The sequence below is a fragment of the Girardinichthys multiradiatus genome, chromosome 1 (assembly GCF_021462225.1).
Source record: "Girardinichthys multiradiatus isolate DD_20200921_A chromosome 1, DD_fGirMul_XY1, whole genome shotgun sequence".
NCBI lineage: Eukaryota > Metazoa > Chordata > Actinopteri > Cyprinodontiformes > Goodeidae > Girardinichthys > Girardinichthys multiradiatus.
This window is the reverse complement of record NC_061794.1, coordinates 13,325,794-13,352,205: the sequence shown is the minus strand read 5'-3', so window position 1 is coordinate 13,352,205 and position 26,412 is coordinate 13,325,794. Positions and strand designations below refer to the sequence as shown.

At 40.6% G+C, this 26,412-nt stretch overlaps 1 protein-coding gene across 4 annotated transcripts in view; it reads left to right on the top strand.

Moving 5' to 3' along the window:
- The window catches only part of trim33 (tripartite motif containing 33), a 40,479-nt gene that overhangs the window by 3,139 nt on the left and 10,928 nt on the right, over nucleotides 1-26,412 (top strand). For 2 of the 4 annotated variants that reach the window (XM_047367027.1, XM_047367019.1), the window contains exons 2-14: nucleotides 4,026-4,144; nucleotides 4,587-4,740; nucleotides 5,669-5,801; nucleotides 10,325-10,441; nucleotides 10,563-10,677; nucleotides 12,308-12,454; nucleotides 12,837-12,954; nucleotides 13,198-13,493; nucleotides 15,838-16,029; nucleotides 20,868-20,924; nucleotides 21,167-21,367; nucleotides 23,119-23,251; nucleotides 23,356-23,419. In XM_047367027.1, the coding sequence (XP_047222983.1) occupies nucleotides 4,026-4,144; nucleotides 4,587-4,740; nucleotides 5,669-5,801; nucleotides 10,325-10,441; nucleotides 10,563-10,677; nucleotides 12,308-12,454; nucleotides 12,837-12,954; nucleotides 13,198-13,493; nucleotides 15,838-16,029; nucleotides 20,868-20,924; nucleotides 21,167-21,367; nucleotides 23,119-23,251; nucleotides 23,356-23,419 (1,846 nt within the window). The remainder of the gene's footprint in view (nucleotides 1-4,025; nucleotides 4,145-4,586; nucleotides 4,741-5,668; nucleotides 5,802-10,324; nucleotides 10,442-10,562; nucleotides 10,678-12,307; nucleotides 12,455-12,836; nucleotides 12,955-13,197; nucleotides 13,494-15,837; nucleotides 16,030-20,867; nucleotides 20,925-21,166; nucleotides 21,368-23,118; nucleotides 23,252-23,355; nucleotides 23,420-26,412) is intronic. The other 2 variants (XM_047367044.1, XM_047367037.1) reach the window with 1 other exon arrangement.

Here is a 26,412-nt window from a genome sequence, read left to right as displayed (position 1 = left end):
CCACAAGTGTCCCTTAAAAATATTTTACAACTATTAATCACTTCTCTCTCTATGACTAATATATGTAGTAAGAGTGAATCAATCCGATCCACTGAGGTGTAGTCAAAGTAATGTCATAGGTCAGATTTAGATTGACTGCAATGTAGACCACAGCATCATGTGACAAGATTGTAGTTTCTGTAAAGGTGCACATTAATGACCAAGCAAAAACTCAAAACAATCTAAAATATGGTTATATATGGTTACAATTGTTATTTAATCCAGTATAAAACGTTTTTGAATGTAAAAAGGTATAAGGTGGTCAAGTCATTACAAGACTACAACTAAGTTGTTTCAACGCCAGAAGAGCAGATGTCAGGCAGAAGCAACTTTAATAAAACCTTATTCTTTAAATGGAAATAGTTATTTTTTTCCCAGTAGCTGGATTGAATACTCATTATTAGGGGTCTATGCCATCCACCCAAAGCAGAAGGACGTTAAGACTTTTTAGATGTATATTTATCACAGCTATATCGTTATCAAAACATTCAGCAAATCTTTTTGCATATGTTGTTGTTCTATTACTGTGCAACTATTGTATAATTATGTGTTCTTCTGTTCTTTTGTTAATGCAGTGCAGAATATTTTGCAAAGAGATGCACCAATCAGTCAGCCAATTTCCCATGGAAAGGCTTCATGAGCTCCAAGACAAATGGTTAACAAAATCTGATTTTTGTCATAATTGTTAAATGTATCAAAACCAAGAACTTCCACCATTTTCAGTCTGTGAACTCATCTACCAACGGTGTGCACTTTGATTTAGCTCATTTTCATAAATATAAGAGAAAGGTTAGGATCATTTGCTTTAATGCATGAACGAGGATACATTTGTAATCCTTTAATTTTCTGTTGCAATCAAAACTACCACCTCTCACCTCTATCAAATAATCTGCAACATGTTTTTTTCTGTAATATGTTTTATTCCTTAGAAAAAATAAATTGAAATAAGCGGGTCAGACCTCAAAGAAACTCAGAAATCGGCATCGGCCAGGAAAAGCCTGATTGGTGCAGCTCTGAATTTATGATATATTGTTTAAACAAATTTGACTTGGTACGCACCTCTTATAAAAATTTACACAGATCAACCCGTCTGCTTTAAAGGGATGGGTACCTTTCACATTTGAACCGATACCCGGTACATAGGAATCGGTATCGGTGCTCAATGGTACCAATTTCTGGCACTTTTGTGTGTGTGTTTATGTGGTAATAAATGTTCATTTGTTTAATAATAAAATCTGAAAAATATTTACTGAACACATTTATTTCTCAATATCTAAACTAATGAATATATCAAAACAACATCCAGCTGTTTGTATTGTAACATCTTAGTTTCAAACATTTCTTCTCCCATGGTGCTGCAGACAACGGGTCGCTAACGGATGCAGGCGTGCTAACGGTGCCGAATGCAGGAGTTGTAGCCGTAGATCTGAGGCTGATGAAAACTGCACACAATTGTGCCTTGAGAAAAATCTTGTGCTTAATCAGGTGCTTCCTCGGATTAGAAGTATTCCCGCAGCTGGCCGAGTTAAATATTCATTAATGTTACATTAGAGAATCAAAACACTATGCTAACATAACATAATACCCTATATAATAATTCAGCAAATTTAAGCGCAGCCTTAAATGTGTGGTTTAGGTTTTTGTTTAGTCATGCAGCTAAACTAACAACATAATGGCTGACATCTGAAATGAATAAATGCTACGTTTTGTACAAACGACTTTTCAGTGATATAGTTATGCATATCGGGTCTGACAGAAAAACTGCTCATAGTCCTCTAATAGTCTGTGAGTTCATGCTTTAGGGTACCGTTTCCTTGCCTAGTTTTTTAAAGAACATTTTATATAATCTGTGCAGATTTTATCACATTAGAAAGTTTACAATTTCTGGATTAAATGTGGTATTTTAGAATTGAATTGGCATTGTTTTTGAATGAGATGCTACTTGGAATTATCACACTTAGATTTACAAAACTGTCCATCTCTGGAATTTGTTATCCTCATTGGGAAAATGTGTTCATCTTTCCCCCTAATAAGAAATGGTTTCAACAAATCAACATTTCTGAGCACTGCAGGTTTTAATCGATTCCCTGGGGAAAGCACTATAAATGTTTCTTTCCTACAGTCACAACTAAAAAGGATTTTTGCAGCCCTCCATCTCTTTTAATGACAATATTGCTTTTTAAAAAAGCTAAGTTTTAAAGCATTTATTAACATGACCTGACATAATGGATTATAGATTTTTCTGTCCTTTACTGGGTCAGAACATTTAGCTTAGCTACTTATTGATCACATTAAGCAATGAGCTTTACCTTGCTGAAACATCTGGTAATAACACAACAGAATTCATAGTGATCACAAAACACTTTGTGGAGGTTGTGGCTGTTCTTCATTTACACAAACCAGTTTATTTTTAAAGTGCATGGACTGTTAATTTCCTTTTAATCTCCTACTTTTCAGACAAAGGAACCAGAGTTGGTTCCTCTTTGATCTAGTTCACTTCCATGTAGAATAGGAATTTGTTAGACAGCTGACATTATAATTGTCAGTTATATTTTATTCTCAATCCCATCTTTCCATCTTATGGTTAAAAAAACAAGGGTTCGTTTCTGATTCTTAACTCTTCTCTGTTTGAAATCCTGAAAATTGGACAAATTTATTAATCTAGCATTTACTTGCGAGTGGTAGTTTTGCAATTCAGTTTTTTTAATGTATTTAGTTTAAAAAAACGCTACCTCTGTTGTCAACCTTGTTATCTTACTACCTAAAATATTGTTTTGATGAACCTTGACAAGACCATGACAGTTTATTTATGGCTTTAATAAAAATGATTTAAAATAAGAAAGCTAAAGTTTGTGGTTCCGATGTTGTAATTAAATGGAAGTGCCAAACAGGGCTGACCTGTAACATCTGTCACCTCTATAAGATCAGAGTGATCTCATCCTGGCTTTGGTTGGTGTTTGTGGCTTTTGCTCACCTGTGTACCTGTGGCATCAAACACACACACAACCAGGGCAAATTATTTGTAGTGTGAATTTACCTTTTAATGAATTAAGGTTAAGACAACTCCTATCCTGTTGAAAACAAATGGATTTTAATTGTGCCTGCATGCATCTTTTATACTGATTATGCAGAGGATGGAGATCTTCATATTAGAGTCACATATGGGTGACATACATGTGTTTACATACACATATGTGCATATATGCACATATGTGTATGTAAACACATGGGGTTGGGGGGTTGGTAAGCCTAAACCCAGTCCAGCTGCGTCCAACACTAACCACACATGGGGACCCATGCAGCTGGAACTCACACAAACCGGCTGTGTGCTGATCAAGTCAGTGTAAGCCAGTTCAAACCGGCCAGAACCAGTTCTCACCACAGATGGCTGGCTTTTTTCATGAGGGTGGGGGGGTTGAGGTGGGGATTTATTGGTTTATGAGGTAGTGTAGAATAAAATATCTCCACCTTTACCTTATTTTAAACACGTGAAGTTTAGCTTGGGATTTAATTGGAAATAAGTTACAGTTAAACCGCTAAACTAATTATTTGTTGGCGCCAGTAATTATAGCACTAATTCCTGGAATTTCATTAAAGAAGTCAAATAAAGTGATTAAGCTGAGCAGCTATTGTTTTTTTTTTTTGACTGTGTGACTTAATATTGTAATAAAAATGTCCGGGGCGATGAGATTGAATTTTCGGGAAATCAAAGTTAAATCAATTAGCTCTCATGTACAGGCGGGCATTTTTCACTGCACCGAGAGTTTTCATTAAAAGCAGCTTAACAAAAGGAAATTATGGAAATTTAGGGAAAGTCAGCTGAAGGATTTCTTTGTTTTGAAGTAGCACCAATTTAATTAACTCGGCTGTTGGTTTAAGTGCTGTTCTGTCTGCTACTTTGCCTCAGAAATTTGTCATGAGTAAACCCTAATGCCTGAATCTGAGGAGCAGACCTTTAACTTGAATTTTTTGTTTTCTCCCTCTAGTAAATGTAATGCGGTGTTCAGTTTGCCACCAGGACTACAAGCAAAGCGACATTATTGACAATTACTTTGTCAAAGACACAACGGAAGCTACCAGCACATCTGATGAAAAAGCTGCACAGGTATTTGAAATGGCTGCTGTTGCTATAAAGCTGTCTGAAGTGTTTCTGCATGCTTGCACATCTCTGTGTTTGTCAGCATATCTTTATGATTTTTAGATTAAGTTTCCAAGAAAGTGTTAGCGAGGTCAATTGTCAATCCATTTCTGTTTAAAAAAAAAAAAAGGTTAGCTTTATTCTGTTACCAAAATATTCAACTCATATACTTCTTATTCTTAACCGTTTCAGCCAAGTCAGTGTAGAGACCTGGCTATTACACTGTTATAGACACAGGCTTTGTAAAAATAATTACATAAAATAATGCTGGGCTGCTGTTAGCACAATTTTGCAGTGATGATGCTCGTTGCCATAAGTATGGTTGGAAGTGCTTCAATTCTGTTCAGCTCTCTTCTAAACAACCCAAACCTAACTGGTTCCATGTTTTCATTGCTTCTGTCTTTCTAAGGTATGCACAAGCTGTGAAGACAATGCTGGGACCGTAGGCTTTTGTGTAGAGTGTGGAGAATGGCTCTGTAAGACCTGCGTGGAGGCCCATCAGAGAGTGAAAATTACCAAGGACCACAAAATTCGTACCAAGGAAGATGCTGATGCTTCCTCTGGTAGGACTACTCACAGTCATGGTTTAGAAGCTAAAAACAGAACATCTTAGGGGCAGTATTTATTGGGCTATACTAATAGTGTGGTCATGGTTATTGGAGAGCAGATTGTGCTGGTCACAGGGTACTTCTAAATTAAAAAAAGTATACATGAAACCCTCAAGGGTTGAACTGTAATTAGATTTTTTGGCTGGATGGATGTATTGGTTGATAGGTTTAATGTTGATGAGCCTGTATTGTCATTCAATGCGCACATATAACAAAACGTGCAATGGCCGTTTAAAAAAACCCATTGTATGCTGGAATCTTGTTCAACTTTGACTTAAGCAAAAGAAGAAAAAGAGCTTAAAACCATTGTAACATAGAACATTATTGTACATAATTAGGCCCAGAATTATTTATACCTCTGGCAGATTTAGATTTAAAGTATTTTACTTTGACCGACATGTTTTTGCTGAATGGAAGTAATATTAATCATAAATGGTCAAAAATGTAAGTGAAAAAAATGGAGACGGAAGGAAGATATATAAGCTTCTGTGATCACATTCCTATCTCCTGATCAACCCATGTCATTATTGTGAGATGAAGATGCTGAACTGCCGCTGATGACACAACAAACAAACCCGGATATTTGTGTTATTCATTTTTGTGATCCGTCCTATGTCTGGTGTGGTCCAATCAGGTGACAGTGTAACAGTTACACATGTGAGTCTCCGCTTTTACAGTACACATGTAAACAGCAACAGTGAAGAAAGCCTCCACCTCAATAATTGCTGTCATTATGGAATGTTTTTAAAAGGCTTGGCACAGTATTAAATGTCTTTTTCATCTTTATCTTGTTAAACTATTCTCTCATTCTGACCTCTTGTTTAGTAATTTCTTGTAGGTGTTTCTAAATACTTTTAATTTCTTCCCTCCTGTCTTTCAACAGAGTCTGTCAACATGACTGGACAGAGGCCTGTCTTCTGTCCCAATCATAAGCAGGAACCTCTGAAACTTTTCTGTGAGACATGTGACACTCTAACATGCCGTGACTGCCAACTTCTGGAGCACAAAGAGCACAGGTAGATCAGCATCCGTGCACGCATCTGTTTTATGGCCAATAAAAACAAATCTTTTTCCAACTTTATTTGGCAAATAATTTGTTTTTGCCAGGTCGTTTAGACAAAAGCCATATTTTGCACAAATATCCATAAGGCAGACATGTCCATTATTTGTTTGCCATATTAAAATATTCAGTTCATGACCTACAATTTGCATTCCTTAAAAACGCTAGTGACTAATTCCCACAGCAAGCAAACAAAGTTAAAAGAGAACTTTATTTGCAGGCAGCTACAAGTCACAATTTTATGACTGTAAAAAGCAGTTGCAAAGACTTGATATGTGCTTGTTTGTTGTAATAGTTGAAAAAGTGCATTACACTGACTGAGTTCCATTCAGATGAATTCCTGTTTGGTTTGCATCAAGATTAGTGACTTTTGATTCAGTGTTCTGCTGTGTCAGGAAAGTACAATACTTTTGGTGTGATCAATTCACTGCTCTAACAGTACTCCCAAGTGGTCATATAATTATTAGCTAGATTAACCTTAAAGTAGGTCATGCCTTCACTTCCACTTTCCGTTTTAAGAATGTATGACATGTCCAAGAAGAACCATGGCAGGATGGCTTGTCTGGTGATTACAATTATGTAGGTCAAAGTATTAGATGTGTAGAAAGAACATGCGTAAGCATCATTTTTCTATGGCATCATGTCTTCCTACGCCATGGAAATAAAAGCCATACTAAATAGCTAGTCTCAAGAAAAACAGTGTTTATTTTTGAGAAACACCAAGGTTACCCCAGAGTTGGTTCAGTGCCTAACGCAATAAGGTGGAGAATCAAGCAAAATAAATTGAAACTGACTGTATAGTGCTGTGTTTGTTTGTTCAATGTCAGCCAGTGCTTTAATAATCTCTTTTGAGGTCTACGGTCTTGGAAACATGTAACCTGCCTGTTTTTTTTATTGTGCTCTTACTGTTCCAGAAAGTGAATTTTAAAATGTTGCTCTACAGAAGCTTGACCCATTTTTGACTCGTGTCCATATCTGTTTACTTCTGGAGTCATGAAACCTTTTAGGCCTGTAAATTCTCCCCAAAAAGAGAGAAATTAGTTTATTGACTCTAGGTGACAAAAACAAAAAATTTGTTCTGGCCCTGAAATTTCATACAAAAACTTGTGTTTAACCACTGGGAAGCTCGCATCGGTGAGAAAACAATTCAATTCAAAAATACTTTATTAATCCCAAAGGGAAATTAAATGTTGTTGTAGCTCATTATGAAGGTTTCTTCAAAGAGCCGTTGTAGATGCTGATGGCTGTGGGCAGGAAGGATCTCCTGTAGCGCTCCGTCTTACAGCAGATCTGAAGAAGCCTCTGACTGAAGACACTCTGTTGTTGTAGGACAGTCTCATGAAGAGGATGCTCCATAATGTTCTTCATTTTATGAAGAATCCTTCTTTCCACAATGATCTCCAGAGGTTCCAGAGGAGTCCCCAGAACAGAGCCAGCCTTTTTTATCAGATTGTTGAGCTTTTTTAAGTCCCTGGCTCTGATGCTGCTTCCCCAGCAGATGATGGTAGAAGAGATCACACTCTCCACAACAGACTTATAGAAGATATGCAGCATCTTGCTGCAAACACCAAAGGACCTAAGCTTCCTCAAGAAGTACAGTCTGCTCTGTCCCTTCTTGTAGATGGCTTCACAGTTGCATCTCCACTCTAGTCTGTTGTCCAGGTGAACACCGAGGTATTTATACTCCTCCACCACCTCCACTTCTTCTCCCATGATAGAAATAGTGTTTGACTTATTCCTGTTTCTCTTAAAATCTAAAATCATCTCCTTTGTTTTAGTCACTTTCAAAATGAGATGATTGTTTCCACACCATGCCACAAAGCGGTCCACCACCTTCCTGTACTCAGCTTCTTGTCCATCTCTGATCCACCCCACGACTGCAGAATCATCTGAGTATTTCTGCAGATGACAGGAGTCTGTCTTGTACTGGAAGTCTGAGGTGTACAGAGTGAAAAGGAATGGTGAGAGTACAGTCCCCTGTGGTGCTCCTGTGCTGCTGACTACCTGGTTAGACTCACAACCCTTCAGTCTCACAAACTGTGGTCTGTTTGTCAGGTAGTCTTTGATCCAGGAGATTGTTGAGGCCTCCGCCTGAGTCTTCTGGAGTTTCTGACAAAGCAAATCAGGTTGGATTGTATTAAATGTACTGGAGAAATCAAAGAACATGATCCTCACAGTGCTGCTGGCTTTGTCCAGATGACAGTGGGTTTGTTGAAGCAGGTGTATGATGGCATCTTCAACTCCAACTCCACAGCGATAAGCAAACTGAAGGGGGTCATGATAGTTTATTGTTTGCTTACTCAGATGGGCCAACATGAGTCTCTCTAGGACCTTCATGATGTGAGATGTCAGGGCAACAGGTCTATAGTCATTGAGGACTGATGGGTGAGTTTTCTTTGGTACCGGAACAAGACAGGAGGCCTTCCACAACACCGGAACCTTCTTCTGGGCCAGGCTAAGGTTGAAGAGGTGCTGCAGAATCCCACAGAGCTGCTCTGCACAGGCCTTCAGGACTCTAGGGTTGACATGATCTGGACCTGCAGCCTTATTCCTATTCAGTCTCTCCAGTTGTCTCTTCACCTGACTTCTTGAGACACACAGGATGAAGCAAAGGAAGCATCAGCATCTTCTGATATGGTTGAAGGCAAATATGTAGAAGCAGAAGGGTCAAGGGCTGAGGTGGAAGATAAAAAATGTGAGGTGTTACTGGACAGCTGTGGGTCCTGTGGGTCAAAGGAGGGTGGAATGTCTGTTTGGCTGTGAGCAGGAGAGGAGGATGCGAAGCTGGTTTCTGAACTGAAACTATTGAAGAATGTGTTCAGTTCATTGGCTCTGTCCAGACCTCCATTGGTCTGATCATCCTTCTGTTTGAAGCCTGTGATCTTCTTCATCCCTGTCCACACATCTCTGATATTGTTTTGCTGGAGCTTGCTCTCCAGTTTCTTCTTGTACACCTCCTTGCTGTCTCTTATCTTGACTTTAAGTTGCTTCTGTAAACTCTTCAATAATTCTCTGTCTCCCTCTCTGAAGGCTCTTTTTTTCTTGTTAAGCAGGTTCTTCAGGTCACTGGTGATCCAAGGTTTGTTATTGGGGAAGCATCTCACGGTTCTGGTGGGGATGATGTTATCCACACAGAAGTTTATATAGTCGGTTACACACTCAGTCATGGCATTGATGTCCTCTCCATGTGGCTGGCACAGTGCGTCCCAGTCTATAGCCTCGAAGCAACCTTGCAGAGCTTCTTCAGCTTCCTGTGACCATTTTCTCACAGTCCTCTTTATTACAGGTTGCCTCTGAACAAGGGGCTTATATTTCGAGCAGAGAAAAACAAGATTGTGATCTGATTTGCCTAGAGGAGGTCTTGCTGTAGAGATGTATGAGTACTTGACATTTGCATAAAACAAAACCAATTTTTTGTTTTCTCTGGTAGAGCAGCTGACAAACTGTTGAAACGTTGGAAGTGTAGCAGAGAGTGAAACATGGTTAAAATCACCAGAAATTGCCACAAAAGCATTGGGGTTTTGTGTCTGTAGCTTAGCAACAACTGAGCTGATGGCATCACATGCAGTGTCGGCAACAGCAGAAGGTGGAACATAAACTGTTGCCAAGATAACACTGGTGAACTCTCTGGGTAAATAATATGGACGAAAACTTACTGCCAACAGTTTAATATCTGGACTGCAGAGATGACACTTCACAGTTACAGTCCTGGATTACACCATATGTTGTTCACAAGTACTGCCAGTCCACCTCCTTTACATTTGCCGCTCCTCTTTAAATCTCTGTCTGCTCGTATGGTTAAAAAGCCCGGCAGAGAGACGCTGGAGTCGGGGATATGATCCTGCAGCCATGTCTCAGTAAAACACATGATACTGCATGCCCGGTACTCTGGCTGGGTCCTTTGTAGGGCTTGGAGTTCATCCAACTTGTTTCCCAACCATCTCACATTGCCCATCATAATCGACGGAAGAAATGGTTTGAACTTCCTCCTTCTCTCTCTTCTCTTAGCTCCTGCTCTGCATCCACGGTGTCTCCTTTTCAACTCATCAAGGATTTGGGGTTGTAGCTGAAGTATTATTTGAGCTTTTGAGATATTAATCAGCTGCTCCAGGTTGTAAGAAACAACACCGTTGCCATGGCAATGCATCATAACAAATGTCCAAAAATAGAAAGTATTAAGAAAAATCCTCCAAGCTGCACAGCATCCGACACTGGAGTGGACAGTCATCCAAAAAAAAATCAACTGTATCCACCACAAGAGGAATAGTTCCCAAAAAAGAATAAATCAGAATCAAAAGTAACAGAGCTACTCCAACCTGCTGCCACCTTGAGCGGCACAATTCTAGAATGCCGTTCTTTCCTCTAAACTCTTAAAAGAGAAAAGAAAAATTCAGTTCTTGCAGAGTATGTACAGGCCTTTGAAAGTTAATTTAGTTCATTGAACCTGATTGTGACTTCTTCTTCTGTGTCTTCTCTCAGGTATCAGTTTCTGGAAGAAGCCTTCCAGAACCATAAAGGAATTATTGAGGCCAACATGGCCAAGCTGCAGGAGAAAAAGAACTATGTCCATTACTCTGTCTCTCAGTTGCAAAACAGGTGTGTTCAGATTTCTCTTTTGTTCATCTGTCGGGCACACTTTGTGAATAGTTTAGTGGTTTTCTTGCATTACTAAGGATTTCATTCATCTGTATTCTTTGTTCTTTTTTACTTAATTTAGGTTAAAAGAGCTGGGTGAGACTCATAGAAAAGTGGAACATGAGATCAAGATTGCAGTATTTACTCTTATAAATGAAATCAACAAAAAGGGCAAGGCGTTACTTCAGCAGTTGGAGGTAAGGCTGTATTAAATGTATTTGAAATAAAGAACCACTGATGCTAAGTACTGAAACCTAAATGGATTGTAGCAGACCTGGCACTAGTTGTAGGGTAGTACAAGATTCTTATGATATAAGTTTGAGTGAGAATACGAAGATTTCAGTGTTAAAGTTGCGAAAGCCTGGGAATGTTCAAAGTTAAACTTTCCATTAGAGTGGACAAAAATTTATGGGCATGAACAAGAATACCCAGGAACACACACTAAAGTTTGAAACAGACTCATGAATGTGAAGGGTGGAAAAGTTGGAGACCATTAGGGCAAACTTGAGGTCTTTGAAGTATGGCCGGTATGAGATTGTCACGGTATAATAAACTTGTGTAAAAACACCATGGTATCATGGTTTTAACACAAACATTTGAAACAAAAATGTAGAACATGATCTAAGAGAGAAAATGGTAGCAGTCATTACAAACAAGGAATGGAGAGGGTGGGGGCTCTGCTTCACACTACAGTCACTCCAGAACTTCCTCTGGTAATTGATCAAAGTTATGATGGAAAATTGTAATGGTTTTGAAACCGAAACCTTTTAAAACCGTTTAACACCTTCAGACCGGTGACCGGCCCGTGGCTGAGCCTGACACAGTCATCCTCAGCAAGGCTGGACGCCTTGAATAGCAGGAATAGGGGTTGGTTGTTGAGGAAGCGATTTTGATGAGGCCCAGGAACAGGCCATTGTCTGACAGGGTTTGGACAAAATGGAGAGGTGAAGCTCAAGACGTTTGAAGGATTAACATCTTTGATTAACACCTACTTTTTATAGAGAAAGGAGGCTCTGATAATTTTAAAAGTTGAATGGGAATTCATCTTTTAATTCAAGTTCAATAAAAGAGTTGATTGTTCAGTGAACTGTTTAAGACTTGATAAAGCATTAATTACAAATATATTTGTTGAAGTGCAATGTTTTAATATTGTATTGCCTATGACAGAGCAGAGTGTTTATATCTTGGAATATGATAAAGTAAAGATTTCCCTTTTTTTTCCCCCATAAATTCCTACAAATCTCATTAAGTCTCCACTTTGGAATATTTCCAAAATTCCTCAGCCCCAGTCCTATACAAAGCTTACCAGAAGTGTCTGCCCATTGCAGCCCTATATAGTGTCATGCAGTTCAGACAATAATTAAAGATATATTTTTTCTCAATGCCACGACACTTTATAGGGTCACTTTGCTGTTTATACACTCTATGTGCACAGTAACCGTGTAATTTCAAGCTTTACTCTTGTGTCAATGTCATCAAACAAATGCAACACAAAATATGACACAGCTTTTTTGTCTGAATTCCTTTCTATATACACATTTTTCAAATTAGTATTTATCAAGTTGTGCTTTAATAATCAGTAGTCTGTCATTGAATTCATTTCATATTATCAAGCTAAGCAGCTGTGAATTGTTTTTATGTTTTTAGTTCAAATAGATCCATATTTCTCTTTATTGGAATAACAGCATCTGAACAGTGCAAGTAGTCATTTGGTAACAGTTTAAACAGACGTTAGGTTAAGTCAGGACTAATTTAGGAGGAATGTTGAGCATTTCGATTTACTGATTCTTTCAAAGAAATACTAATAAAATTTCCCTCTTTGTTCAGAGCGTTAACAAAGAGAGGAGCATGAGGCTTATGGCTCAGCATAAGGACACCGCCCAGCTGGCCCAACAGATCCACCATGTGCTCAACTTTTGCAACTGGGCCATCACTTCTGGCAGCAGTACAGCGTTACTTTACAGCAAGAGACCGGTAGGTTTGTCATGAGCCCTCACTTACTCTCTCATGGTAGATGAAACCAAGTACATAACCATGAATTTGACTTGAAGAAGATCCAAGATTTTGTTAAAATGTTATTGTTTTTAAGAACTGACAAGCTGTAACAGTTTGTAGCTTCTAAGTGTGCACAAAGGAGCATCAAAGAATCACATTTGTTTAGGATTTCTTTTTAAGATGTAGTGTTGATTGACTGTTTTAACACGAGACTAATCAAATGAGCTTATTTTGATCTTTATGTTGAAACTGTATTGTGCTTTGTGCCCCCAAAAACATGTCAGATTAAGATTTCAGTTGGTCTCATATGGCCATACTTAATAATTCAATAACCTTATTCTTTTTGTACAAATGAATGTAGATCATGTACCAGCTCCGTCAGCTCTTCAAGGCAAGACTGGAGCCAGCCCCACAGTCCAATGGAGTGGTACGGTTCTTCTGTGACCCAACCTTCTGGGCCAAAAATGTTGTGAATTTAGGTGAGGAAAACAATTGCTATTGTTGCAAATAATTAAGAGAATAATTTGTAGTTTGATTTTTCTTTTTTTTTTTTTCTTTCTCTTTTTTAGTTAGGTTTAGAGATGATAATATATCTACAGTCATTACTTTAAGATTACATTTTCCCCAAATAAGTATGTCAAAACAAGAGTTTATCGCAGCTGTTCTCTGTGTGTCCTGTTTTTAAATGCTGGTCATCGACACTCATTTTATTCTAATTGCAGGTAATTTGGTCATTGAAAAACCCCCTCCATCGGCACAACCTCCCGGTATGATGGTAGGCGGACCGGCCATTTCACCAGGCCAAGGTCACCCCAGCAAGCATTCAGGACAGATAAACCTGGCTCAGCTCAGGCTGCAACACATGCAGCAGGCTGCTTATGCACAGCAAAAGCATCAGCAGCATCAGCAGCAACAGCAACAACAGCAACAGCAGCAGATTCAGCAACAAATGCGTATAGCTTCCCAAATGTCCCAGCAGCATGCCAGGCCAGGTGGCCCGGCTATGGTTCAGCAGCAGGTATGGTGAGCGCTACTTACCAGTTATGGTTGTATTGATAAATAGAAAGTGATTCTTGTTTTACTTTTTTACTGTTTGTTAAAAGATTCTCTTTGGTTTAGAGTTTTGTATTTATTCATTTGGTGTTTCATCAGTTTGTCTCCAGTTTTTAGGGGACTGTAATTTTGGATAATTTTATCAATACTGACATCATGTCTAAAGGTTTTTATTCCAAAATAAACACAGGCTAATAAAATTGATTTAACTTAGAAAATGGCCAAATGGTTTTCTGTTTAGAAGTTTGTCAGAAAGACACAGGAACAGCAACCTGAAAGCAATAAAGCTCAGTCTCATCCTTGTGATCATGCTCACGTGTTCGGTAATGCTTCTTTTCCTTTTCACATTTATTCATGGTTCAATTCACCAGATTGTTAAAAACGGTGGTTCTCACGCTATTTATTTTATCTAATTTCACCTCAGTAAAAAATACCCTTTTCTATTCAGTGACACTGTGTTTGGTTGAAGGATGCAGTTAGGTTGTGCATGTGATTTTACTTAAAAGACAAAATTTGGGCGGGGTGCTTAGTGGTAGAGAGCGTAAGCTATATACAGAAGTCTCAGTCCTCAACGTAGCCATCCCAACCCCGGAGTCTTATGCTGCCTACTTTGGAAAAAATAAATAAATAAATAAAGGCCAACAGTGCTTCAAAAAAACTTAAACATTTAAAAGGCTAAATTTGTAAGGTCCAAAAACGGACAAAGTTCCCTGAAGTCAAAATTCTAAAAGGGAAAGCTGAATATTTCTCCCCAAACTCAACTTCAAACTCTAATATGGCTGCTGGGTATTTAAACCATACTGATAGCTGCAGTAATAAACAGGGTTTTGTTTGCACTTAGGGCAGTTTGGATCTCATAAAATGTTTTCCACACGTGGTTCTTTGCAGCCTATGTTAGTGAACTTACTGCTACAGTGTTTATATGCATAAAAGGTTAAATAAGTCATTTTTATGGTGGTATTGTTAATAGTGATTAGTATGTCATTGAAAACAGCAATCAACATATACCACCAGTTTGCCAATGTGCAACTGGAACTCCAACTTTATGGGTAAATAAGAGGCCACTATCGCTTGTCCTTGATGTACTAATCAAGGACAAGTGATCAGTTGTACTTTCATTTGAGAACTAGATTAAAGGCACCATGAAGCACATCGTGTTAGTTAGCTTTGATTGCCACAAACCAGCCTTAAATGTTTGCTTTTGGTTCTGTTCAAAAGGCAGGTTGTCAGTTTTCTATGTGGTGCTTTTCAATAACTGACATAAAATTAGTGGGGGAAAATGGCAGTGTGCAGCAGCAAATGGGGGCAGGGCTACAGTATCCTGTGCCCTAAATACCCATAGAAAACTTTAGTCACTTCAGAATTTTCTCTGGCATCTCGGAGCTGAAGTTTAATGTTGACTTCAAGTCATGCGTAACAGCCTCAGTCCTACATTGAATTTCTGAACCTAAGAAATTTGAAACCATTTTAACTTCAGCCCTACACTGGTACTCAGTGTAGGGCTGAATTAATTTAAAGAAGCTGATAGCATCTGGTGTTAGGAAAAAATACTTCCCCCCTATTAGGAGCTCCTGGCCCTAGACAAGTCCAAGCCTGAGCCAAGTAAAGCTGGGTAGACCTCCACATGTACAGTATGTCGCTGTTTCAGTAATCACATTAGTTGTGCTAGTGCAACTCATGGTTGTTGTTGTTCTCAGCTTTCTGACACACAGTATATGTCAAAGACGAATAAAAAAATTAAATGTTGTGTGCTTTCTGATAAAGATTACATGTCAACAAGAGGAAATCCCACAAAATCAATTTATTGGGTTCAACACATTTCTAAGTAAAACCGAAGAGGATCTCATTATTGACTGGATTTAGTTTAATAAGTGCAAGGACAAGAAAAGCGGAGCACCTAGATCCTCAATACCGCCTGTTTCCCTGCCGTTCTACTGATGTACTCACATTTCAAGTTTGTGTACCAAAGCAAATCTGTTAATTTTAACATTCTTACTGCTAAAGTTTTAACCATTAACCATAAGTCCTTTAAATTCTGCCTGTAAAATCTACAGCTCAACATTCCAGACTCCGAATACAACTCTTAATCTTCTTAACTAGGTGTAAGTCACATAATGCTTAAAAACTGTAACCAGTGGTGTTTTTATGCTTTAATAAATAGCTAAGGTGATCAATTAATGTTTGGGTCTTTGGTTCATTTTCCATAGATTGATGATTACATTATTATGCTACTGAATCATTTCATATTTGCTCATATTGTCTATATGGCAGCTGTATTTATAAATATAAATTTGTTTTGTTTTGACTAGCCTCCAAGACTCATCAGTATGCAGCAGCTACAAAGAGCCGGGACTATCAACGGTGGGCCCAATGCCCCTATGTATGCTTCCTCGCATCACATGCGTCTAGCTGGTCCACCCCAGGGCCGAATGCCTGCGGCTCAGCCCAGACATAACGGGCAGCAGTACGCGCCTCTGATGCAGCCTCAGTTACAGAGACAGGTCAGTACACACATTTGAATGGCTTGTCAGTCTAAATTTTCTCAGTTTTGTCATATTTGCAGATAATTTATAGATATGACAGAGGTGGCCGGTCTAAAGCAGCCAAGAGTTCATTTTGGGATTATTTTACATTAGTTTCTGTTACAAAGTCTTTATGCACAATTTTCTTTTTACAAAATGTACTTGTGGAATATGTAAGGACAATAAAATTAGGTTTATTTGTGTTTTTCTACCTGCTATGGTGGACCTTATGGTGTTCTGGGTTTTGACAGATACTTAAGCAAAGTTTGGCTGAAAATGATTTAATTTTGCTTAAAGAAACTAAAAGAATTACAGTTTAGCTAAAGGAGGGGTCAAATGAAACATCCATGATCTTAAATGTTTTTTTTTTTGCGTGAAAAGTAAAAAATATACAGAACAGAAATGTCAAAAGTCTTGTTGAGGAGAACAGTGGTAAGGCTTAGGTTTTAGGAGCATTCCTAAAGTGTAAGAGAGCATTGTTTCTAAAATTACAGAAACTATTCTTTAGTTTTGTTTGTTTTTAACTCTCAATGGGCAGCTTTTTTGATGAATGTCTTTGTTGATCAGAACTGTGCAATACATTAAACGGTAGAGTAAAGTTCAGCAGATTTTAATAAACTCATTCCACCTCTAGTAGTAACGGGCTGGTATGGGATCATCACGGAACGATAACCCTGACTAACATCACGCAGTTTTATGGAGCTAAATTGGGTCCATAAAGTTTGTCCGAAAACGTTTTTTTGAAACTGAAAAAAAGATTGAAAACTGAAAAGAAATTGTTTAAAAACACTTTTCAGTTTCAAATCCTTTTTTTTTTTTCAGTTTAAAAAAAAAAAGTTTTTCGGACAAACTTTATGGCCCCAATTTAGCTCCATACTGTTTCAACGTTTTCGACCCAAAAATCTGTTCTCCCAAAGCCTGCTGTCAGCTTGTCTGCTACGGACAACGTTTAAAAACAAGAGTAGAAACCTAAATAAAACTATTTATTTACTTAATAATAATAATCGAGTGTTGGAACATGTTTAGATTACTCTTGGTTTACTCAATTAATTGCTACTCGTACTCGTCGTCTTCCGCTTATCCGGGACCGGGTCGCGGGGGCAGCAGACTCAGCAGAGACGCCCAGACGTCCCTCTCTCCAGACACCTCCTCCAGCTCCCCCAGGGGGAGCCCAAGGCGTTCCCAGGCCAGCCGAGAGACATAGTCCCTCCAGCGTGTCCTGGGCCGTCCCCTGGGCCTCCTCCCGGTGGGACATGCCTGGAACACCTCCCGCGGAAGGCGTCCAGGAGGCATCCGGTATAGATGCCCGAGCCACCTCAACTGGCTCCTCTCGATGTGGAGGAGCAGTGGCTCTACTCTGAGCCCCTCCCGGATGGCCGAGCTCCTCACCCTATCTCTAAGGGAGTGCCCGGCCACCCTACGGAGGAAGCTCATTTCAGCCGCTTGTATCCGGGATCTAGTTCTTTCGGTCATGACCCAAAGTTCATGGCCATAGGTGAGGGTAGGAACGTAGACCGACCGGTAAATTGAGAGCTTTGCTTTTCGGCTCAGCTCTCTCTTCACCACAACGGACCGGCACAGCGCCCCCATTACTGTGGCAGCCGCACCGATCCGTCTGTCGATCTCCCGCTCCATTCTTCCCTCACTCGTGAACAAGACCCCAAGATACTTAAACTCCTCCACTTGAGGCAGGAACTCCCCTCCAACCTGAAGAGGACAAGCCACCCTTTTCCGGTCGAGTACCATGGCCTCGGACTTGGAGAAGCTGATCCTCATCCCAGCCGCTTCACACTCGGCTGCGAACCGCCACAGCGCATGCTGTAGGTCTTGGCTAGAGGGGGCCAGCAGGACCACGTCATCTGCAAAAAGAAGAGATGAAATCCACTGGTCCCCAAACCAGACCCCCTCCAGCCCTTGGCTGCGTCTAGAAATCCTGTCCATAAAAGTTATGAACAGGACCGGTGACAAAGGGCAGTCCTGCCGGAGTCCAACATGCACCGGGAACAGGTCCGACTTAGTGCCGGCAATGCGGACCAAACTCCTGCTCTGCTCGTACAGGGACCGATGGCCCCTAGTAAAGGGCCCCCGATTCCATACTCCTGGAGCACTCCCCACAGGGCATCACGAGGGACACAGTCGAATGCTTTCTCCAGGTCCACAAAACACATGTGAACTGGTTGGGCAAACTCCCATGAACCCTCGAGCACCCTGTAGAGGGTATAGAGCTGGTCCAGTGTTCCACGGCCGGGACGAAAACCACACTGCTCCTCCTGAAGCCGAGGTTCGACTATCAGCTGGACTCTCCTCTCCAATACCCTGGCGTAGGCCTTACCAGGGAGGCTGAGGAGTGTGTTCCCCCTTTAGTTGGAACACACCACCCCAGTCTGCCAGTCCAGAGGCACTGTCCCCGACCGCCACGCAATGTTGAAGAGGGCGTGTCAACCATGACAGCCCAACAACATCCAGAGATTTGAGGTACTCAGGGCGGATCTCATCCACCCCCGAAGCCTTGCCACCGCTGAGCTTTTTAACCACCTCGGTGACTTCAGTCTGGGTGATGAAAGAGTCCATCCCCGAGTCCCCAGTCTCTGTTTCCACCAGGGAATGCGTGATGGCAGGATTGAGGAGATCCTCGAAGTACTCCTTCCACCGCCCGATAATGTCCTCAGTCAAGGTCAGCAGTCTCCCGCCCCCACTATAAACAGTGTTGGCGAAGCACTGCTTCCCCCTCCTGAGGCGCCGGACGGTTTGCCAGAATCGCTTCGAGGCCAACCGGTAGTCCTTCTCCATGGCCTCACCGAACTCCTCCCAGGCCCGAGTTTTTGCCTCTGCCACAGCCCGGGCCGCAGCACGCTTTGCCTCACGGTACCCGTCAGTCGCCTCAGGAGTCCCACAAGCCAACCACAGCCGATAGGACTCCTTCTTCAGCTTGACAGCATCCCTTACTGCCGGTGTCCACCACCGGGTTCTGGGATTGCCGCCGCGACAGGCACCGCAGACCTTACGGCCGCAGCTATGGACTGCAGCATCGAGAATAGATGCGGAGAACATGGTCCACTCGGACTATATGTCTCCACCATCCCCCGGGATCTGGTCGAAGCTTTCCCGGAGGTGGGAGTTGAATACATCCCTGGCCAAGGGCTCTGCCAGGCGTTCCCAGCAGACCCTCACTATGCGCTTGGGCCTGCCAAGTCTGTCCGGCTTTCTCCTCCTCCAGCAGATCCAACTCACCACCAGGTGGTGATCAGTGGACAGCTCAGCCCCTCTCTTCACCCGAGTGTCCAAAACATGCGGTTGAAGGTCTGATGATACGACAACAAAGTCGATCATTGACCTCCTGCCAAGGGTATCCTGGTGCCAAGTGCACTGATGGACACCCTTATGTTTGAACATGGTGTTCGTTATGGACAATCCGTGACTAGCACAGAAGTCCAATAACAAAACACCACTCGGATTCAGATCGGGGAGGCCATTCCTCCCGATCACGCCTCTCCAGGTGTCAATGTCGTTTCCCACTTGGGCGTTGAAGTCCCCCAGCAGAATAATGGAGACCCCGGGAGGGGCACTATCCAGCACCCCCGACATGGTAGCCAAGAAGGCAGGGTACTCTGCACTGCCACTCGGCCCGTAGGCTGAAATGATAGTCAGAGACCTCTCCCCAACCCGAAGGCGCAGGGATACGACCCTGTCATCCACTGGGGTAAACCCCAACACGAGACGGCTGAGCTGGGGGGCAACAAGCAAACCCACACCAGCCCGCCGCCTCTCCCCGCGGGCCACTCCAGAGTAGAAGAGAGTCCAACCCCTCTCAAGGAGATGGGTTCCAGAGCCCACGCTGTGCGTGGAGGCGAGCCTGACTATTTCTAGTCAATATCTCTCGACCTCCCGCACAAGTTCAGGCTCCTTCCCCCCCAGCGAGGTGACTTTCCACGTCCCTAGAGCCAGCCTAAGCATCCGGGGATCGGGCCGCTGAGGTCTCCACCTTCGTCCGCCACCCAATCCTCTTTGCATCGGTCCCTCACGGTTCCCCCTGCAGGTGGTGGGCCCACTGGGGGATGGCCTCGCGTCTCTCGTTCGGGCTTGGCCCGGCCGGGTCCCATGAGGAGCAACCCGGCCACCAGGCGCTCTTCGACGAGTCCCGACCCCAGGCCTGGCTCCAGGGTGGGACCCCGGCTCCGCCGTACCGGGCGACGTCACGTGCCTCAATATTTCTCAATTAATTGCTTTTTTTTTTTTTTTTTTACTGAAAAGCTCAATTAATTGCTTTTCAGTAAAATATCTTGAAATCAAATTTGATTTGTAAAATATTTTTTCTGAAGGTGAAAACATACTGAAACTGTCCAGACTGATGCGTGTTTTTAGCTTACAGTTGTTGTGCTATACTAATGACTGTCTGATCAGAACAGACATCTATAAACACAAAATAAATATAAACAAGCCAACAACAATGGCTACAAGTGTAACTCAAAAAGATTTCTCATGCATCCATACATTTTAATGGTTGAATTTAGGAATTTCCCTAAACCATGATGACAAAGGGCTACAGATTAAAAAATACTATAATGTAAGATTACATGCAAAGTCCTATTTGCATTTTTTGATTAAGCATGTATATGTAAAATTGTACTCCATGCAGGAGAAGTGTTTTAGGTTAGGTCTGCATAGCAATACTTACCAATGTATCTATGCATTTAAACTGACTGTTTGCTGAGATATTTACCACTCTGCAGACATGGAAAATTGCTTTGTTCTGTGCATGTGAGCCTAGGTAAAAGAAACCTCCACTATATCCAGCCCCTTTTTTTTTCTGTGTCCAGATGTCTTTAGAATCTGAGATGAGCCACCAAAGGTTTCGTTTCTTACTCCAGTCAGGGGTTTGGCACCTTTTCCTTCTTTGTCATTCATGTGTCTTGTGCAGCATGTGTGGTCAATCAACTGCATGATAATAAAATCATGTTGTTTCTGAGACACATTTCTTTTTGTCATTTTTAGAGTTTGTAGAGTGACCTTCTTTTAATGCCCCACACCCTTCTTCTCTTCCCATTTGTTATTTGTTTGTTATCTTTACTCCTTGTTTGTCCTTGCCTTGCATTTTTCCCTCTCTATCTTTGTTCAGCACTCCAACCCTGGACACGCTGGTCCCTTCCCGGTGGCATCCCTACATAACGCCAGTCCCACGAGTCCTACCAGTGCCAGCATGGCCGGGGCCCATGCTCACCGTGGCCCTGCCAGCCCAATAATTGGTCCCATTGAGCTCATCCCCTCTGTCACTAATCCTGAGAATCTGCCCTGCCTACCTGAGATCCCGCCCATCCAGGTATGCATATTTAAATACCATTTAAGGCTTCTCTTTATATTACCGTAAAAATTTGTCAAACTGATTTACTATGCAGCAATGCATAGCTATTAATCAGCTGTATTGATGCATTGGCATGGTGCTTATAGTGCAGATTGACTGTTTGCTACAACAGAGTTTCTATATCTGAGCTCTTAGATTGGATCTTTTATTTAATTTTAGGGATTTTGATTATGAGAAAAATCATAATACCAGTTCTTCTGGTCAATATTGAAATTCTCATTATTTGTTGCGATTGTTTAGTTACTTTTAGAATTTTTTTCCACTGTTTGTTCCACGCGAGCAGCAATATCTTAAAAAGTATAATTACCGTCTGCGTGTTAGTGATAAAACTGCACAACCACAGCTGGGAGTCGAACCCAGGACCTACTTGCTGCAAGGCAACAGTGCTACTGTGTAGCCTACAATATCACAATATATTGTGATAATCCTTTAACTTCTTTAACTCTGTCCCTTTACTCACCGCATTAGAAACATTTTAATGTATTGAACACATTTTATTATTACAGATTCCCTTTTTTCTGTTTATATTTCTTTGTTTTCCATATTGTAACCATTTTTCTCGTCTTCTAAAAAAAGTGCTCTTTCATATGGTTGAGATAATATTTCAACTGTTTAAAATTCCATATCCAAGATTAGTTAATTTTAATTAAAATACAACAAAATGTGGTGTTACTGGGTTTAAAAAGCTATTGCTCAATCAATAATTGCTAGAGGACTAAAACGACGAATACAACTTTAAGGTCGCTTATCTCTTGCTGACGATGTGTATGTAGGGGGGTGTTTGGTGGAATAGGCCACACACTAGCATGTTTCTTCTTCATCACATGATTCCTGGGGTTCACATTTAACTGAATGGGGACTAAACATTTAGAAAAGCAATCCTCCAGCTTAAAAAATGTGGCACTTCTGACGTCACTTTTAAAGACCGGTGTTTCAGCTGAGCTCTGCGCTCCCAACACAGGTTGGAGCAGAAATGTAAACTGAAATGCAAATTCACACTATTTACCCTCAGGAACCTGAAGACGGCCTTGACATTTCCTCTTCTTTTAGACATGTTCCTTAAAGTCTTCTAACATTGCTTTTACCAAAATATTGATTTTCATTACAGTTAATCAATAAAATCTGTGTTACACTTATCCTGTTTGTATTTTGAGAATTGTTCATAAAACCTTTCTCTGCACATTTGAAACACAGCTGGCTAACAATCACTCTTTACTAACCTTACAGTGACCTTGATACTATGTATTTTAGTTACTGCTAATTGGAGCTGCATGGTATTAGGAAAACATGACATTTTGATATTTTTGTGTTGAATAGTTAAGTTTCAGGATCTTGATCTTGAATATTGTAGCCTGCTGAATACTGCTTCCAAGCAGTCATTTTGGATGGCAATATTGCACAGATCAATAAAAGTCTTAATCAGTATATTTTGTAGTTATACTGCTTTTACTGTGTTTTTATAGCAGGTTCTTTAGCCACATCTCTTTGGGCCTTTATAATGGTCGCTGAATGTAGTTTCCCATAAACAATTTCCAACATTGTTCATCTGGAACTGGCTTAATCAGCAAATAATTTTATACTATAACTCTGTGCTGGCTGCTATCTCTTCATCCACACATTCTTGCCGCATATTAATATTCATCCTGAAACAGAGAAATTCCCACAATTCCTGTTGATATATTCCTAAACTCTATGACTTTTGTTGCCAGTTGGAAGATGCAGGCTCCAGCAATCTTGGACACCTCCTTTCTCGTTACATCTCAGCCAGCCAACAACACCAGCTTGGCTCGACAGACATGAACCCCTCACCTGGACTGTCGACCCTTTCTCCTGGATCGTCAGGTACTCGCGTGTTAAGAGTTTCCCTTCATCGCCTTTTTTCTGAACTGTTTAAGTAGAAAAAGTAAATCCTGCAGCTTTATCACAGTCCGTATTCTTCTCTGTAGGTCTGTCCAATGCTCACACACCAGCACGACCTTCCAGCACATCCAGCACAGGCAGTAGGGGCAGGTGAGACAACAAGAAGCTTGGAGAAAGCATCAACAAATCAGATCTTTTAATATAACTAAAGAAACAGGACCTTCTATCTTCATCTGTGATGAGCCATAGGTTGATGTGCTTGTTAGCTTATTTACAGTATTAGAAATCTGTTGATGAAAACAACAATAAATATAGGTAAGGTTTGGTAAGAGAGGTTTGTTAATGTTTTCATCTGAAACTTAAATCCGGTTATTATAATCTCTCCATTATATGAATAGGGTAGTTAGGAAGATAATGCCTGGCTTAAAGGGGATGCAAAATCCAACATTTTGTTGTGTACTCGGGGGCTGTAGGAGTGCAGAAAGGTTTAATTTAGTCTCTTCAGGTGCTGCGTAAATATATTTATATTGTGTTTGGGTCATATTTTTCAATCAGTTCAGTTTTCTCTAACCTCTATTTTGTTTTTGATCTATTATGTCAGAGTATTTGCTGCAGAACAGCTAAATAAGGTCATGGACTTCCAGCTAACCAATTTCGCTAATTTGCCATTTTTGATTCTCACTGCGATTTTGTTGGCCAAGCTCAACTGTGCGGAAGCTGCAAGTGAATAAGTCTAAATGTTGGTTGTATTAACTCACACAATTCATTACCCCATCCCCCAGCATCAGAACCTCTCTTGTTGATATGATTACATGAATAAAACAAAGATGGACAAATCATTTTAGAGATATAACAAAACTCATTTGCTTTTACAATCTGAAAGAGTTGTGCATACAAATGAAAAACAAGGAAAGTGATTTGCATGGAGAAGAAAAGACCTCACTGCTACAAAGCAAATGAAAGTGCAAATCAAGGTTTCTTGTTAAAATGCAAAAGGAAAGCAGCAGAATAAAGGAACTAAATGGACTGTTCATCAATTCATGCCAACATGCAAAAAAAGAGAAGCATACAGAGAAGGGAACAACACCTTGGCTAGAAAAGCTCTTCATCCGTCAAACTTGGCAGTGTTTGTGTTAGGACCAACGCCTTTTCACCATGGCTGCTCGTAGAACGGCCACACTGACATTTATTGATGGTTTTACTCCTGATGGAAGCAATACACTTAATGAGGTACGCTCATTTGCTCTTTGTCAGATTAGGAGAGCATTTCATCATGTAGCAGAATGATGAACACAATCATGTATCCAGAAAAGGCCAATGAGCTTTTAGAGTAAAGATGAAAACTGAAAATGCGACATCAGAAGACTGTCGGTCACTGATTGGGTAGGGGATGGCGTCACTAGTCACAGCATATTTCAGTAACTAATATTTTCAACTGTTAAATCATTGTAGGCTGGTCCTGTTTGTGTATAAGAGCATTACTATAGTTAGCTAGCATTAGGTAGCGTTAGATAACCCCCACATGTCCTCTAGTTTGTATTCTTCTGTTAGATACCTCTCCATGGCTTTTTTCTGCCTCCTTTACTTATCCACAGTGCTCGGTTCTCGCTGCCCAGAACCTTCTCTGGCTCTTTTCTTCCTCTCTGAGTCTGACAGCAGCCATGAAAGGAACAGCAGTCTAGGCTGTTGTTTTTTGTCTCTAAATCACATCACTTCAGACCGTGGGGCCGCCTTGTTAATAACGATCCCAGACCCATTGAGATGGTACTCAATTGTAATAGAAAATCAATCAAACCTTGTTAAACTGACCCAACCCGACCGGATTAGATTAGGTAGAAGTGGAAAAAGGGGCATATAAAGGGGACGTCAAAACTCAAAAAGCCCTCAGAGTCTGCATTACAGGCCTTTAAGAGAATCACCAGTGCAAAGTATCTTCCATCAGGCATCAAACGTTTACATTTAGCTTGGACTTGGAGTTACTTTTTCACATCTGCAGTTTGGCGTCTGCAAGGGGAGGATTTTCTTCAAAATTCTGTCTGTGACAAATACTTATCCAAACCTCGGCCTGGCACTTCAGTATAATTACCATCATAACATTTTTAAGAGGATGTTGAAGCACAGAGCCTAAGCTACACAAAATATGAAATATATGTTTGCATTAATGTGGAAGTGTTTCTCTTACTAACAGGGTTTCTACAAAGTCGGAAAAGGTTTTAAATTTTAAAATCAAGGAATTAGCATATTATTAGGAAAACATGTAATATACAGTCATATTCAATAAATTAGAATAATATTGAAACGTTAATTTATTTCAGTAACTCAATTTACTAAGTGAAGCACATTATATAGATTATTTACTAATATTTATTGACTAATGTTTCAAGCCTTTATTTCTGTTAATTATGTTTTTGTTTACAGCTAATGAAAACACCACATTTAAGATTAAAAGTTATTTTAAAAGTTACCTTTTAATCTGACAATCGAGCCTCACCCGAACTTTTATTCTAATTTATTGTCTGTACATGTTTCCTCATTTTTCATTCTTTTTTGTCATCATGCTGTCCCCATCACTCTCCATGAGCTTTAGCAGCTCTGCCTCCCAAATCCCAGATGAGACGTCGACATCAAGGGCTGTCCAAGTCTCTATCCAGCTGCCTGGAAGCAGAGCGGGAATGCAATGCACTCTTCAAAGCGCTCACTTGTAATGTTGCACACATTAATATTGCTGTGACGCTTGCGATTTCATATATTATGCAGCACTATTAAAAACTATGACATAGAGGCCCACTTCGCGTATGCCCACTCTGACCTTTGACTCTTTGTGGTAGAAACTAGGATATAATTACTACTGGGTATGCAGTCGCATACAGTGATGTTGCATATCGCGAATATTAGCTTGGACTGCAATAAATGTTGTCTAATTATTTAAGCACAATGCATTTAGGCTCTTTATGCCTTTAATATATTTGTTGGCACTTGTTATTGCATCATGTTTAAAAAGTTTTAGAAGATAAATAGCTGTTTATGGGTAGTATTCATTAACAAACTACAACAAATGACAAAATGACAGAATAGCAGATGTCAGCCAGAAGCAACTATTTCAATTAAACCTGGTTTAAGAAATGAAAAATATGTATCTTTCC